This window comes from Rhineura floridana, chromosome 10 (assembly GCF_030035675.1).
Source record: "Rhineura floridana isolate rRhiFlo1 chromosome 10, rRhiFlo1.hap2, whole genome shotgun sequence".
NCBI lineage: Eukaryota > Metazoa > Chordata > Lepidosauria > Squamata > Rhineuridae > Rhineura > Rhineura floridana.
Window position 1 is genome coordinate 7,022,143 of NC_084489.1, and position 16,145 is coordinate 7,038,287.

The window sequence follows — 16,145 nt, forward strand, 5'->3', positions numbered from 1 at the left end:
TTTTGCTTGCAAGTCTGAAAAACGGGATCCCCAGAAACTTTCGTTCCTACAGAACAATAGTTATAACTTCATGCATAAGAGTACAGTAATTCACTCTACCTGGATTGGACATTGCTATGGGGCTTTCCTCATCACCGAGGGCAATAACAGCGAGATAAATGTTTTTAAGGGCATGCAAAATGCACAATACCCAGTCTGTGCTTCAGCTTTAAATGCTGCACACTTTACATTCAACTCAAAAAGAGCTTTTAGATGAGAGTTACCAAGATTGCTTCTATAGGAGGCATGAGAGGGGACATCAGAAAGAATCTCCCATAAGTTAGTGTTTTGTTAACACTCAGAAATACCTATGACTACTTCTGTTCAAACAGATCAAATAAATCCCCAGATAGGCGACTGAAATTTCACTAAGTCATGCCTAAAAATTATCAAAAGGGAAACGATAAAGACCACAGGCTATCTGCAGGAGCACAATAAAAACTAATGTAAAGGAACAGCATGTCACAGTCAGTGACTGGGGGTGAAGAGAACCCATTCACTGATCTCTTCATGTCATGAGCCCGAAGCAGAACCTTTGGCAAGATTAAGAGGATGAAGAGTGGGTTACAGATGTCACACAGGGCGCTAGAGAAAACACAGGAGAAATGTTTCCAGGAATCTCTGGCAGCTCTGAGTCTGGTAAGGATAATGATGCCCATAACCCTCCTGCGTCTATGACAGAGAGAAAGGAATTCCCACTGGTATCCAGCCCAGACCTAGCTGTTGAACAGATTAAACTTAATTAACAGCCTGTAGTCTTCCAAGAGAGCAAAGTGAAAGTAGTATACCAGAGTCAGAAATCACACTGTCGCCAAGGTCACAGAGATTAGAAAGAAGCAGCATCAGCTAAAGAAAATGCTCTCTGCTCCTAGGATAAGCCTTTGCCTTGCAGCAAAAGGTGGAAAATACTGGAGAAGGCTTGGACAAGTAATGTACCTGCCCACGTCTCTGATGTCTAAAGTGGCTGGGCCTGATTAGTTAGTTGCAACATCAGACTGTTGCCTCCACGTGGCTAGTTTGTCTCCTGAGATATACCTAGCCTGTATGCTCTTGTTCTGTATCCTGATTCATGGCTAGGGTGCCTGATACTGTGTTCCTGTACTGATTTCTGGAATAAAGCTCATAAAGAAACCCAGCCTTCAAGTCCTGAGTCTGCTTCTCTAGTTGAGCCAGGACACTTCACCCAAAAGCTGTAACTTAATTTTTGGTACACAGAACGGACCGTTGGTCTCACCTGGTTTCCCCAGGTATCATGCCATCAGGAGGGCTTAAGCGCCACCTAGTCTCCAAGGCAGGAATGCATGGGAGTCAAGACATCTTGTGCTCCTTCCGCTGAGATCCCAGTCCATTCTGGATGACTCACATTCAGGATCCACAGTCAACTCAGAAGAACAACTCAGAAGAAAAGTTAGGCAGGAGCACCAAAAACCCTGGAAAACTCCACTTGACTCCCAATTAAACAGGAACGTTAGAAAATAGCCTTAGCTACAGTGAGGAAAAAACCAATTTTGAACTAGTTAAAAACAAATAAATGTAGGTAACTCGCATTCCCTCCCAGAGAACAGGCAGCCCCTCCAATAAAGGAGGGTCCTGATAGCATGACACCTGGGAAAACCACCTGTAGAGCTGGATGGGCGAATCCTGCCTCTTGAAGCACCATTTGGCAAAGGCCAACCACATGCCTTGGTAAATGCAAACAGTAGAACTATGTCAGGAAGCCAATATGGTTGCAATTACATCCTTAGACAGCCCTGAAAGTGTCGGGTGATGCCTCTTAACGTCCAGGCCGTCATGCTCAACCACTCAGGATCCAGATGGAATATCGGCCCCTGGGAGACAAGATCCGGTCACATAGGGAGACACCACAGATCTTGAACAGAAAGCGTTAGCAGCTCTGAGAACTGTGGCCAGAAGGGTGCCAGGAGAATCACCTGAGCTTGTTCGTGACAAAGCTTCCGGATGGTCTGTTCCAGTAGAGGGACCGGAGGAAAGGCATACAGGATTCACTTAGGCCATGGTGCCAATAGGGCATTGACTACCTCCGCTCCCGCTTGATAATAACTTGCAAAGAAACATGGGAGCTGTGCGTTCTGGGACGAGGCAAAGAGGTCTACTGCAAAGGGTCTGAACTCGTGATGCAGCTGAAGAAACACCTCAGGATGGAGCCTCCACTGCCAAGACTGAACCTGCTGCCGGCTGAGCCAGTCTGCAGTGATGTTTAGTTCACCACTGAGGTGCTTGGCCCTCAGGGAAAGTAGGTGACACTCGGCCCAATTGAAGATGCAGGTCAATTCTGTTTGTAGCGTCCTTGATCGTGTGCCCCTCTGATGGTTTAAATGTGCCTTCATGCTGACATTGTCAGTCTGGATGAGGATATCCATCAGCGGAAACTTCTGATAAAAGTGCAGGAGGGCTAGCCGCACCACTCGTAGCTCCAGCAGATTGATAATCAGGGATTGTTCCTCTGTGGTCCAAGTCCCCTGAAAGAATAGGGAGTTACAGTGGGCACCTCATCCCAGAAGACTGGCATCTATTGTGATTAGCGTCCTTCCGGGTTCCCGGAAAGGAGTGCCCTTCACCAGATTGGCAGTAAGCGTCCACCAATGGAAGGACGCCCACAGGCGCAGGGAAAGTGGTAGACTTCTGTGCCTGGAGTTGGCTATGTCCAACTGAAATGATAGGAGGGCCCACTAGAGAGGTTGGGTGTGGTGCTGAGCCCAGGGAACAATGTGGATAGCCGAGACAAAAATCCCCAGTGCCCTAGCAAGAAACATGACATCCGCTACTCTCCAAGACCGAAGGTGGTGAGCAGTGTGGATGGTATTCCTTATTCTCTCCGGAGACAGAAAAACCATTGCACGGACTGTGTCCAAGATGCCCCCCAGATGCTGAATACGTTGTGTTGGATACAGGTGGCTTTTGTCCAGATTGACAAGGAAGCCATGATGTCTCAAAGCTTAGAGTGTGATGCACATGCTCCTGCCCCTGTGGCATGGTAGGCACCCTTACCAATGGGTCATCCAGGTAAGGATATACATGTATACCCTGGAGCTGGAGGTGTGCTAGCAGGGTCACTACCAGCTTCGTAAACACTCTTGGGGCCAAAGAAAGCCCGAATGGTAAGGCCTGGGATTGGAAATGTTGCTGGCCATAAGCAAACCGCAGAAAGCGCAGATGAGCAGGTAGGATAGGGACATGAAGGCAAGCCTCCTTTAGGTCAACAGAGGCAAGGAAATCCCCTTCATAGAGGGCCTCCACAAAGGATGCAAGGGATTCCATCTTGAATGCCAATGACTGGGAAAAGGTGTTGAGGAACTTGAGGTCTAAAATTGTTCCCCACAAGTGGTCTTTTTTGGCCACAATGAACAAGATGGAGTAAATGCCTCAGTAGCAGTCTTCAGGGTTCACTGGTTCTGTCGCTTTTATGGAGAGCAAGTGCTGTATGGCTTCTGCCATCACAGAGCACCTTTCTGGCAATATGGATAGGGGTGAGGAAGAGATTTGAGGGAGGGAGTTCTCAAAATTCAATGGAATAGCCATGCAACACCAAGTTTTTCACCCAGGCATCTATGGTTATGTGTCTCCACATGATGGCAAAGTGGAGAAGCCTGCCGATTGGAATGGCATCAGCACTGGTGTTGTTGGCATCTCCCCAGCTAGGAGCTGGGGGCACCTCTGACGTACAGGGAAGTGGTATTGAGCGTGCATGGGGAAGTGCTGCTTGTTCCAATAGCCTCGTGTGGGGCAGACATCCCACCCCTACCACTGGACTGTGGGGCCCAAAAGGACTGCTGGTGGTAGGGGTATGAAGAAGACCTGCAAGCAGCTCGACAATCCTCTCTCTTAGTAGTAGCCAAGACTGGGTTGTTCGTATCCTTAGGATCTACCAGCACAGCCTTGAGGGCTTCATCCCCAAAGAGCATGGATCCAGAATAAGGATCTGTGGAAAGGTTAATCTGTGCCGTGTTGTTGCCATCCCAGTGGTGTAGCCAAAGTGTCCAACGAGCCACCACCCCGGTGGACATAGCTCTGGCCATGAACTGCGCAGCATCTAGTGCTGCATCTGTCATGAATGCAGCAGCCTTGTGTAGCTTGACTAGAGTCTTTCAGAACCGAACTGAATCGGGCTGAGGATCCTCCAGAAGTTCATCAAACCACATCATGAAGGCCCTAGTAATCAAGAAGGCAGAGCAAGAGGCCCGGATTGAATATGCAGCAGCATCATGGGTCTTCCTGAGTGCAAAGTTCAGCCTTGTGCTCGGAGGCATCCTTGAATTGAGAATTCCCTTCTTAGGGGAGAAGGGATTTGGAAACTAGACTTGATATAGGCCCATCCACAGCAGGGGCTTTCAAGAAATCCATAAAAGCAGGAGCTAAGGAATAGAATGTACTGGCAAAGGCCATCACCCGACAAGTTTGTAGAGGATGGCCCCATTCCTCACAAGCCAGTCTGTCAAGGGTGTCTGGAACTGAAAAGGCGAGGACAGTAGACTTGGGGGCCTTTAACATCCTAGTGCCCTTAACAGGGGTAGGAGATGGGTCAGGTTCTGAGCTGTCCAACCCAACGTGGCAAGGGCTTTGCAGAATAGCACATGGTAATTGGAGGCCTGAAAAACACGATGTGAAAAGTCCTCCTCCCCATCTGACTTGCCACTCCACTCAGTGTCCACCTCCGCAGGGGTGAAAAACGGATCCAGTGGTTCAACCTCTGTCGGTGGGATATTAGGCCCTGCCCCAAGGAACATCAAAAGCATTAGGAGATGATGACTGTTGCTGCCCAGATGGAGAGGGTGTATGGAGCTGAGGTGCAGACAGCGGAGAAGATCTCTAGAGTTCAGTTGACAGAGACCCCAGCAGAGCCTCCCTGAACTGAGAACAGGGGAACATAAGGCAACAGAGGATCCAGAGATGCCTATGGATTAGGAGACTGTTGAGACCGAGTAGAAAGCTGAGTAGAGGTGTGGGTTGGATGCTGGGCCCTGGAAGCTGACAGACAGGGAGGAGGCACAGGAACCTTCCCGGAAGTCTGGTCTGGAAACTCCTCAAATTCCTTATCGGAGGAGTCCATGGGCGATTGAAAAAGTGCCTCTAGCTGGTGTTGGTCATGAGGCTGCTCCTGCATCACAGCCTCTGAAGAGTCACCTCAGGAGGTAGGGGTGCTGACATAGCAAGCCCTCCAAGAAGCCTTCTTGCTTGGCTGATAGAACTGACTTTTTTCCTGCATTTTGAATGCTTGGAAGTGTTAGAGACTTTATGCTTGTGTGACTTAGATGGAGCTGAGGTGTATGGCTACTGAGGTGGCTGCTGCTGTATATCAGTAGGCATGTTCAAAGGAGCATCCTATGATGACACAGCCATGGTTACATGCACACATTAGAGGGGAGCTGTACCAGGCGTTAGTTGGACAGAGTTCCAATTAATCAACACACACAGAGGTAGAGGGGTGTGGTGGATTAGCGAGGCAAAAATGAACTGCATGCTGTAGAGCAGCCTTTCCCAACCAGTGTGCCTCCAGATGTTTTTGGACCACAACTCCCATCAGCCCCAGCCAGCATTGCCAATGGTCAGGAAAGATGGGAATTGTAGTCCAACAACATATGGAGGCACACTGGTTGGGAAAGGCTGCTGTAGAGGGAAGCAGTCTGACCTCTAATTGCAGTCAAAAGCAAATGTAACCCCCCAGAGTGGGGGGGGAGTGGTTTGAACTCTTATCCAGGTTTGACTTGGCGAACCCAAGACCAGAGCTGCACTCAGGCAGAAGCTGCAATCAGTAGGGGGAGCAGATGTGACCTGAGCCGTGATTGGGGGGGACAGGACTGGAGCCATAGCTGTAAGCTCTGGAACAGAGACTGCTGGGGTGGGCTAGCAGCCAGCCACAGTACCAGCTGGCGATCCTTAGGCCAATCCTTAGGCTGAGGCTGCAATCGGCATGATTAGCAGAAGGAGAAAAATCACAGCGAGGGAAGCCACAATAAAGCGGTGGGAGGAGAAGGAGCCGCAGCGTGGAGACAACTGGAGGAGGAGAGGGGAAAACACCAGAAAAGGGAAGACACCCCCCCAACCTCTAACTGGGGTGGTCAAAGGAAAAAGGACAAGAAAGAAGACAATGCAGAATAAATTCACAGAGAGCTAAGGCAAAGGATCCAACCAAGGACAAAGGCAGAAATGGACTGGGATCTCACCGGAAGGAGCATCAGAAGTCTTGACTCCCGTGCATTCCTGCCTTGGACACTAGGTGGTGCTTACGCCCTCCTGATGGCATGCTACCTGGGGAAAACAATTATTTTATGCCACATTTAGTTGACTATGCAGTTTTACAACAGTGGGTGATGCAGGGGGTGCTTGACAATGCATGTTGGGAATCTGTTTGCATGGTGTTGAATTAAAGGAGACAAGGTGATAACCTGGACCATATTCTGATGTCCCCAAAGCTGCCTGGAGAAGCTGCTGAACCCTCCCTTCTGCTTCTACTCATATAGGCCAATCGAACGTACATACTGGGGTAGGGGTGGGATGAGCAGTGTACGATGTGTTTGGATGATTTGTGATACACAAATGACAGGACAGAGCAGTAGCGTATGGTCTACTGTGAAAAAATGACTGAATGTACATTGAGGTAGGGGTAGTGGGAGAGGGAAAACCCAAATAGCATTAAGTCACTCTTGATATATGGAAAGGAATGGAAAGTTTGATTCTCATTTGTTCTACCTTTCTGCACCTAGAATGGTTATAACTTATAGTTGAAGTTTTAATCAATTTAATCAATAGTCACCACCTGTACTTTTTAATTTTTTTTTTGCTGTTTCAGATTAACAAAACATCAAAGAATATTTTATTATTTATTTATTAAATTTATATCCCGCCCTTCCTCCCAATAGGAGCCCAGGGCGTTTTTTCCAGAAGCTTTTTTGTACTTTTGCAAATCTTGTAGTTCCTCCATCCCTGCCGACACCTCCTTTGTGTACATGGATGGCACCATTTTAACCTTCAACCTTCACCTCTGAAAGTAGAGGGAACAAGCGAGGCCTGCACAAAAATGTTGCCGTGTAGAATGCTCTTGTTCTGGTTTCCAGCCATTCTGTTCAATCCAAACCCTGATTTTTCTCCCCATTACCAACAGTAAATCTATGTTCTATGCCCCAATGATAATGCTCAGTCCTCACTGGGTAGTTGTCTGGAGATGTCTTCCCTTAGGGGCTTTTCATCATGTTTTTTGTACTTCTGCAAACCTTGGGGTTCCCCCAACCCTACTGATGCTTCCCCCCTGTGCATGGATGCCGGTCATTTTGGCTACGCAAGGAGCAAAGTAGTACTCTGAGAGTGGGTTTGCTTTTAGTATATATGATGATAGCTACACAGAACCATTCATGTTCAGAGGCAGCATGTCATTGAGTATCGCATGCATGGGGAATGGGAGGAAATCAAACCCACAAAAAAAACCCTGCAAGGTAATGCCCTCAAGTTGACTCTGACTTATGGCAACCCTATGAAGAGGGTTTTCATGAGGCTGAGAGGCAGTGACTGGCCCAAGGTCACCCAGTGCGCTTCATGGCTATGTGGGGATTCGAACCCTGGTCTCCCAGGTTGTAGTCCAACACCTTAACCACTACACCATACTGGCAAGGAGCAACAACCAAATTGGGGGGTGTGTAATTATATCATGTACCCTTTGGCATCTTAAACCTTTTTCTTGCCACAAGTCTTAAAAACAAAAAGCTTGATGCATCACTAGAAGGAACAAACAAATATTTTCAGTGTAATAAACTACAAAAGCATTTCAGAATTGGTCTTCAGTGGTCCAAAATCACAACAGTCACAATTTCATATATACAGGTACTGAAAATACTCCCCTGCGCCTCAGACGAGACTGCCTGATCACACAAAACAGTGGTGTGAAAGTGGTGACACTACTTAAAAGCCATTCTTGTACCCATATCAAGGGCAAAACCAACAAACATTTTTGCATATCCGTAAGTTAAAAGGAGACACAAGTAAGAGCTCCATTACCACTTGAGCCTGAAGTGACACCACTTTCATACCATGGTCCCTTCAGACTGGGCTACCAATCCTGTATATGTCAGGCAATTCTGTTAACATAAAAAGTTATAGGCACATTGTGATTATTCTAGTTAAATCAATGGGGAACACAAATGAAGCTTTGTTTATGAAAAAAGTGCCCTATGAAGTAGGAGAAAACAAAGCGGCAAAACAAAATGGCTTTCCACATGAAGCAATGAATACAATACAAATGCTTTTCTTTGCAGCACCCTCATCTTTACATGCATCTAAAATTAGAATTACTATTACACATAACACCTAAATAGGAATCTTACCATTCCAAGTGGTTTTCCACAAATGCTGACATGGGGCTAATCTGGACGGTATAAGTGTCATTGGCTGAATACTCAAAGAGGCCGTAGTATGGATTGAAGAGCTCCTGAGACAATAGAAAGAAGAACTCTCGGGATGGGCCACTGTAGTCCAAACTGGGGGGAAAAACCCACATTTACTATTCATACACAATTCATGCCACAGATGCTCCTGCCTCCAAAATCTATACAGGTAAGTACTAGTTTTAATAAGTTTGGTGAAGTATATTTTAGCTCTATTCCGAGAAAGTGTTGTAGTCTATCTCTCTCCAGCTTAGCTTCCTGTTTTTATTAATATTTATAAAACTTTGCAAAGCACAGCGATCTTGGAATTATTAACCTTAAAGTTGCTGTTTGTGGCAGTTTATAGCTTCACAATTTGTAAATCACGACTTTGAAATCTGTGTGCAGAGGAAGAAGCAATGCTGCTGTAACTCTTTGCAGGAGGGCCCAGCAATAATCCAGGTCAGGCTGGAGATCATGCTTCTCCTCTCAGCCTGCAGAGAAAGCAGAAACTGCTTGCAGAGTGAGCAGTTGGGGGGGTGGGGGGAGAGATATTGATAAGAGGGTGAAGCCCTCTAAAGCAGCATCCTAAGAAAGGTGAGAGGGGGAGAGGAATTTGGAGTGGGCAGCCCTCACACTTTGAGCAAATAAGGGAACAAGAAACAAAGATATTGAAGTCCTAGTTGCGAGCCTGTAACAGGAGCTTGGTGGAACATAAGGAAAGTAGAGGTTGGAAGCAGAATAAAGGACAAGCCCAGGAAAGAACGAAAAGGGAGACAGAGCTCTTGTAGCAACAGTCACATCCAAAATACACTGAAGTACAGGCACTCTGACAATTTTCTGTGGGGTAGGAGGAGTTGGGTAAACAAAGTAAATAAAACATTTGTTATTTTCTCTGGCGTGTGTGTACATGCACGCATGAGTCTACCCTTATTCCTGTTTGAGTAAACAAATATTGCATGGTCACTTTAAGGGATATTTGGGAAATATCCCATGTACCTGTTTTACCATGATGTAACTTCCTAATGGGTGGGGTTACTTACCTGACTTCCTCCTCCTTTGTCCTGGGGGATTTTTGAATATTCTCCATTGCTGATCTTCCTACCTTTGAGAGAGGCCGCATGGGATGATGCTCTCTCTAAGAGCATCATTACAAACACCAAGATGGACTGAGACTTCTACATTTTTCTTTCTTCTAAGCTAGAGCCTATCTTCTTCTGAACATGTGAAGAGATTGCGAGTAAACATTCTTTTCTTTAACCTAAAGGATTGTGTCTGTTGTTATTTATATAGAGAAAGGTGGGGCTGGTTTATATTCTCATTCTGCTGCTTGTATTTTTACAACTCTGCTAAGAAATAGGACCAACCAAATTAGTTCCTATTTCTGTGTGTATTTTTATAATACCAAACAATTCCTCTCTATCCCCGTCCTTCTCTTTCTACAGCAGCAGGCCTTTAGCAGCAAAAATAAGACAGCAGAAGCATAACTATTATTCTCTTAACTTTACTTCATTTTTGAATCCTTGCAAGGCTACAGCTGGTGCACTGCAAGGCTCGCTTCACAAATGCAAGTGCTGATGTCGGAGCTACATAAAAATGCAATCTCATGGATGATGCTCTATATAGTTGTATGTGTGAATGGTTTCCCATGAGGTTCTGTCTGTTTTCACCATGTAATTGGAAAGGAAAAAATAAAAGAGGGCTTGCAATTGCATATAAGGATTATTTGAAATGAATGGGGAAGCTAATGCAGGCATAGGAGCATCGTGCATGTATTGAGAGCCCTCACACTTCTGTTTTTTTATTTGGGCTGATGGTTGTCGTCATCTCTAGAAAGCTGAAAATTAGAATGTTGGTTTTAAAAAACCCAATCCTGTGCCAACTGTTTTGAGTACCATATTTCATTTGAAGTTCAATTCATACAGAATTACAGAAAACAAACTCTTTTAGCCATGACAGCAAATTGGGAGTTCAGACATCACAATACATCATAATAGCCACCTACCCTTCTTCTCCAACAAACATGACATAGAGTTTATTTCTTTGGAGCTCTTTCCGTGAATAAGCCATCACCTGATTAAAAGTGCCTTCCAGCAGGTGTTCACGTCTTATTATTAACCTACAAGGGGGAAAAGGAACAACCAAAATATTAAAACTGGGACTGTTGACATTTTAAAATTATTATTTCTTAAGCATTATCACAAAATGAAGTTATTATGTTGTAACTAGTAAAGTTATAAATCCCAAACCCAAAATTCTGAAACGCTACTAAAGCAATGGAGGGAACAGATTTTTTCTCACAATTCTTTTTCATGTGCAGACATTAAAATGTTCCTTGAGAATAAGAGCTCATCTACACAGGGGTTTGCTGTGTGTCTGGTGCTACTTACATTCCCTTTTAATTTGCATGGTTCACATGATGTTACTGGCAAACAGAAGTTATCACGCAGTTTCCCCCCTGTAAATTCATACTAACTCAATCCTCTGATAATGTGAAAAGGGAAAGAAAAAACATCTCCACTCCGTATCTCTAGTGCTCGCAGACACTGTGCTCCGATCCTTTTAGGTGGGTGTGTCAATTGTTCTCTCCATGCCCACTCCCTCTCCCCTTCTGTCATTTCATTTTCTGAGGACTGAAGAGTAACTTCCAGCTCCTTTCTCCTGTTCTGCAAGCCTTTTTTATGGTGCTGCAAATGGTGCCTTATTTTTCTTTTCCCCCGAACTTGTGAACAAAAGCATAACACTGCTCAAACAAAGATTTGTATTTCAGCTGTATTGTACCAGTGAAAATACAAACAATCACACTTCTGGTTGCTGTTTTTTTAAATGAAACTAACTGGTAGAACAAATTGAGCATGCTTGGTTGCCAGGAAACCACACGGAGTGGAAATGTTAAATTAGAGGGCGTGGTCATTAGGAAACTGCATGATTGATCCTTCCCCTCCAGTGTAAATAGAAAACACTGTTTGCAGCTGACATTGAGCCCTTACTATGGACGGTACAGATAGAAAACGGAGGCAAAAATAGCGTCTTTAGTATGAAGTAATGCTTCCATGTGGATAAGCCCTAAAAAAACTGGCAGACACCTGCTCATTTCAGACACCATAACAAACTATGGCTTGAATTAGAGCTGAGGCAAACGTTCTTAGGAGAGAACTTTTGGTTTTAATTTTTGGGGAGCTTAGGGAGCAAAAGGAGGTCATCTTTTTCATCACCCCCTTTTCATATGCACTCATTTAAAAGAGACAGCAGAAGTCCATCCAGTCCACACACACACACACGTGCACAGACACAGACGTATATATACACACACACAAAGGGCAGTACTATACTCCGAAACCCGCATGCTAGAGCTATGGGTTTACTCTTTTCTTCTTCTTAAATCTATGAATTATTTACCTTGAAATCTATTTTAAACATTTGCTACTTTTTTCATTGATAAACTCATGGATTTTCATGGTATTAACATGTATGATGCAAATTAGGACTTCAGGAGTACAGTCTTCCATTTTTCCCATACCCTACTCACTGTGGGATGATGGTATGAATTAGATGGATGCTCAGATGTGGCGTCTTGCTGACCACCATGTCTAAAACTTCCATTCTTTTCCAGCACAGACCACATGCTTAGAGAGACACTGCATTCAAATAAGTGTAGAATGGCCCAGTTCACGTGTTTTTTCTTTCCCATGGTGTGGGAGAACGTTTTCAGAGCTGCTTGTGTGTCTGTGCAAGTGAACTCAAATCTTACATGTGTGTTCACGGACAATGCTAGTTTGGGGAACAAGCAATACTACTCTTGGGACCTTTACAGGAGTTAATTGCATGCACATACACTTCATTGCTGTGTCTAATTTGAATTATGCCAGCAAGCTAGTATAATTATGCTCACCAGCTAATATATTTTGCTTAGGGTTTTAGCACTGACCAAACGGATATCAGTGTGCTTGCTCCAAAGAGCTACCAGTAACCATATCACACATGGGTTAATTTACTTAAAAAAATTATACCCCACTTCTGGGTGCCAAAGCAGCTTAAACAAAATATGAACATACAATATGCAAGATTGAAAACATGAATTAAACAGCAGAGATTAAAACATCTGCACTACATTCATAGTACAAAGGCCTCTAGGAATAAAGCAGTTTTAACCAGGTGTCTGAAACATAGCAGGGGTGGTGCCTGCCTGATTTCTAGTGGAAGGAGTTCTATAGAGCTGGGCCCACTACACTGGAGGCACAATTCCTTGCTGACATGAATCATGCTTCTGGTCATCCCAGGGGGGATAGTCAAGGACTCACACACAAAACCCAGAAACAAGTTTATGGTGTTGTCCAGCAGTTGCCAAATGTCCAGGGTCTAACACTAACCCTGCAAGGTTGTATACTGCCACCACTCCTTATGTCCAACCAGTCTGGGCCAGGAGAGTCCCAGACTTTACCCGTCATCCCTAAGATTCCAAAGAAGTAACGTCTAAAAGCCAGAGTTTGCTTTTTGAGGCTTAAAGGTAAAGGTGTCCCCGCACTTGTAGTGCGAGTCATTTCCGACGCTTAGGGTGACATCTTGCGATGTTTACTAGGCAGACCATATATATGGGGTGGGATTGCCAGTTCCGTCCCCAGCCTTTCTTTATCCCCCCCCAGCATATGCCAGGTACTCATTTTACTGACCACGGATGGATGGAAGGCTGAGTGGATCTCGACCCCTTTTACCGGAGATTCGACTTTCTCCTTTCGTTGGAATCAAACTCCGGTCATGAGCAGAGCTTCAGCTGCATTACCGCCGCTTACCACTCTGCGCCACGGATTAGGATAACAAAATTACTTTGACCTGGGTGACCAGGGTTCAAATCCCCACATAGCCATGAAGCGCACTGGGTGACCTTGGGCCAGTCTCAGCCTCGTGAAAACCCTATTCATAGGGTCGCCATAAGTCAGAATCAACTTGAAGGCAGTCCAATACAATAGATAACTAAGAAGGAAGGAATTGACTAAGGCTTTACCCAAAAGTAACACACCAAGTATATTTGAGGTAGATTTATTTAAAATATATAAAAATAGAAGTAAAAAGGAAAACCAAGATACAATTTACAAAAACAGTTGGGAATTATAAATCAGAATAACACAATAAAGCTAACTTATCCTAGTTCTAGACATACCATAAAGAACATTTGCCCCCACAGGAACAAAACACATTGGTGATGCAAAGGTATGAGGCACCAAACTCAACAATGCTGCTAGCTTTATACTAAAAAGCATAGCAACTAGGGTGACTCTTATTAGCTAATCAAAAGCCTTCTAAGCTGGAACTTTCTGGCATTTTGGTGTACTGCATTCCCACAGCTGAAATGACTTCCCAATTAGCAGGCTTCATCCCCAACCTGGGAGCACAGCAGATTTAGATAATAATAATAATAATAATAATAATAATAATAATAATAATAATAATAATAAAAAAAAATTATTTGTTGGTCGCCTACCTGTCCAGGTTAGTGGACACCCTAGGCGACTTACAATAATAGAGAGCAGTACATAATACAAAATAAAATACAAGCAAACACAATCATAATCCATTTAAAACCAATTTCTATTTAAAACCTTATAAAATTAATCCTCCCCAATCCCATAGGCCCGCCTGAATAGCCAGGTTTTTAAGGCTTGGCGAAAACCCGTCAGGGAGGGAGCATGTCGGAGATCGAAAGGAAGGGAATTCCAGAGGGTGGGGGCCACAACCGAGAATGCCCTCTCTCTGGTCCGCACCAGCCTAGCTGTTTTCACCGGTGGGACCGAGAGAAGGTCTTGGGAGGCTGATCTTGTCAGGCGGCATAATTGGTGATTCTGGAGGTGCTCCTTTAGATAAACTGGGCCGAAACCGTATAGGGTTTTAAAGGTCAGCACCAACACCTTGAATTGGGCCCAGTAAACAACTGGTAACCAGTGAAGATCTATTAACACTGGCGTGATATGGTCACGGCGATGGCTGTGCTTAATCAAGTGTGCTGCCGCATTCTGTACCAGCTGTAACTTCCGGACCGTGTTCAAGGGTAACCCCACGTAGAGCGCATTACAGTAGTCTAAGCGAGAGGAGACCAGGGCATGTATCACCCGTGGGAGCAGATGAACAGGAAGGTAGGGTCGCAGCCTCCGTATCAGATGTAACATAGGTGTCTCCACCATTATTATTCAGAACTAGCTTCTCTCCAAAACCCGACTGTTACCCATAGGCCTGAGCAGGGGAACAATTTTCTTAGCAAGATGCCTAAGCAGAAAAATCATTTTCTTGACAGGAACTACTAATAGTGCTTGCCCAAATGATTGGCTTGGGACATACAGGGTAAGGCAGTTCTTAAGGTATACTGGACCTAAGTTGTTCAGGGCTTTATACACTAGGTCAAGAACCTTGAACCTGGCCAGGTGCCAGCTGGGAAGCCATTGGAGGTCTTCTAACACTGGTGCCATCTAATGGCATTCTTCTGTTCCCCACAGTTTACCCACAGTGCTCTGCACTGACTGAAGCTTCTGAACCAGACCCAAGGAGAGCCCCATATAAAGTGCATTGCAGTAAACATTTGAGGTTATCAATGCATGAACTGCAATGGCCAGTTTGTTCTTATCCAGGAATGGCTGTAGCCGGCATACCAGCAAAAGCTGATAAAAGGCACTTGTAGCCACAGAGGCCACCTGTGCCTAAAGTGGCAGCAGTGGTTCCAGGAGTACCCCAAACTGTATACCTGTTCCTTCAGAGGGAGTGCAGCCCCATCCAGAGCAGGCAACTGACCTATTTCCCAGATCCAGGAATCACCATCCATAAAGCCTCCATCTTCCCAGGATTTAGACTCAGTTTGTTGGCCTTCATCCAATTCACCATCACCATGTCCAGGCACTGGTTCAGGTCTTTCACAGCCTGTCCTGATTCAGATGTAATGGAGAAATAGAGCTGGGTATCATCTAGAACAGCCTTTCCCAACCAGTGTGCCGCCAGATGTTGTTGGACCACAACTCCCATCTTTCCTGACCATTGGCAATGCTGGCTGAGGCTGATGGGAGTTGTGGTCCAACAGCATCTGTAGGCACACTGGTTGAAAAAGGCTGATCTAGAAATAGAGCTGATGATGCCTTGCCTCCAAACCCCTAATGGCCACTTCTAATGGATTCATATAGATGTTGAATAGTTTTGGGGACAAAATAGTGCCCTGCGGGACCCCATAACATTACTGCCATGGGCCCAAAGAACAGTCTCCCACTGCTACTTGCTGGACATAATTCTGCAAGAAAGAACACAGTGTCCCAACACCCATCCCACAGAGCTGGTCCAGCAGGATACCATGGTATCAAAGCCTGTCAAGAGATCAAGTTCACCCCCCGTCCCTTTCCTGATAAAGGCCATCCATCCAAAGGGTAACCAAGGCTGATTCAGTCCCAAACCCAGGCATGAATCCAGATTGAAATGGATCTAGAATTGGAATCCTATATCTGGAGGGCCAAAGATTCCCCAGCTGTGATCTAGATTGTCTAGAAACATCTGCCTAGTTGCTCCACCATGACCCTCTCCACCACCTGTAACATCACATAGGTTATTCAGTGTACATTAAGTGACAAATGCAAAGTTCCTTATAAGCACGCTTTCATGGGTGGGCATTTAGAGTCCTGAAACCATGCTCATTGGCAAGCCGCTATATGTTTTTTAATAGTTTTATTTCATGCATTTTCAATAGTTAAACACAAACAATCTTAC

At 45.1% G+C, this 16,145-nt stretch overlaps 1 protein-coding gene across 9 annotated transcripts in view; it reads right to left on the minus strand.

Annotated features, from left to right (window-relative positions):
* Positions 1 to 16,145, minus strand: part of HECW1 (HECT, C2 and WW domain containing E3 ubiquitin protein ligase 1) — a 349,770-nt gene that overhangs the window by 43,167 nt on the left and 290,458 nt on the right. For all 9 annotated transcript variants that reach the window (XM_061586857.1, XM_061586865.1, XM_061586862.1 and 6 more), the window contains 2 exons: positions 10,417 to 10,530; positions 8,373 to 8,525 (listed from right to left, as the gene is read on the minus strand). In XM_061586857.1, the coding sequence (XP_061442841.1) occupies positions 8,373 to 8,525; positions 10,417 to 10,530 (267 nt within the window). The remainder of the gene's footprint in view (positions 1 to 8,372; positions 8,526 to 10,416; positions 10,531 to 16,145) is intronic.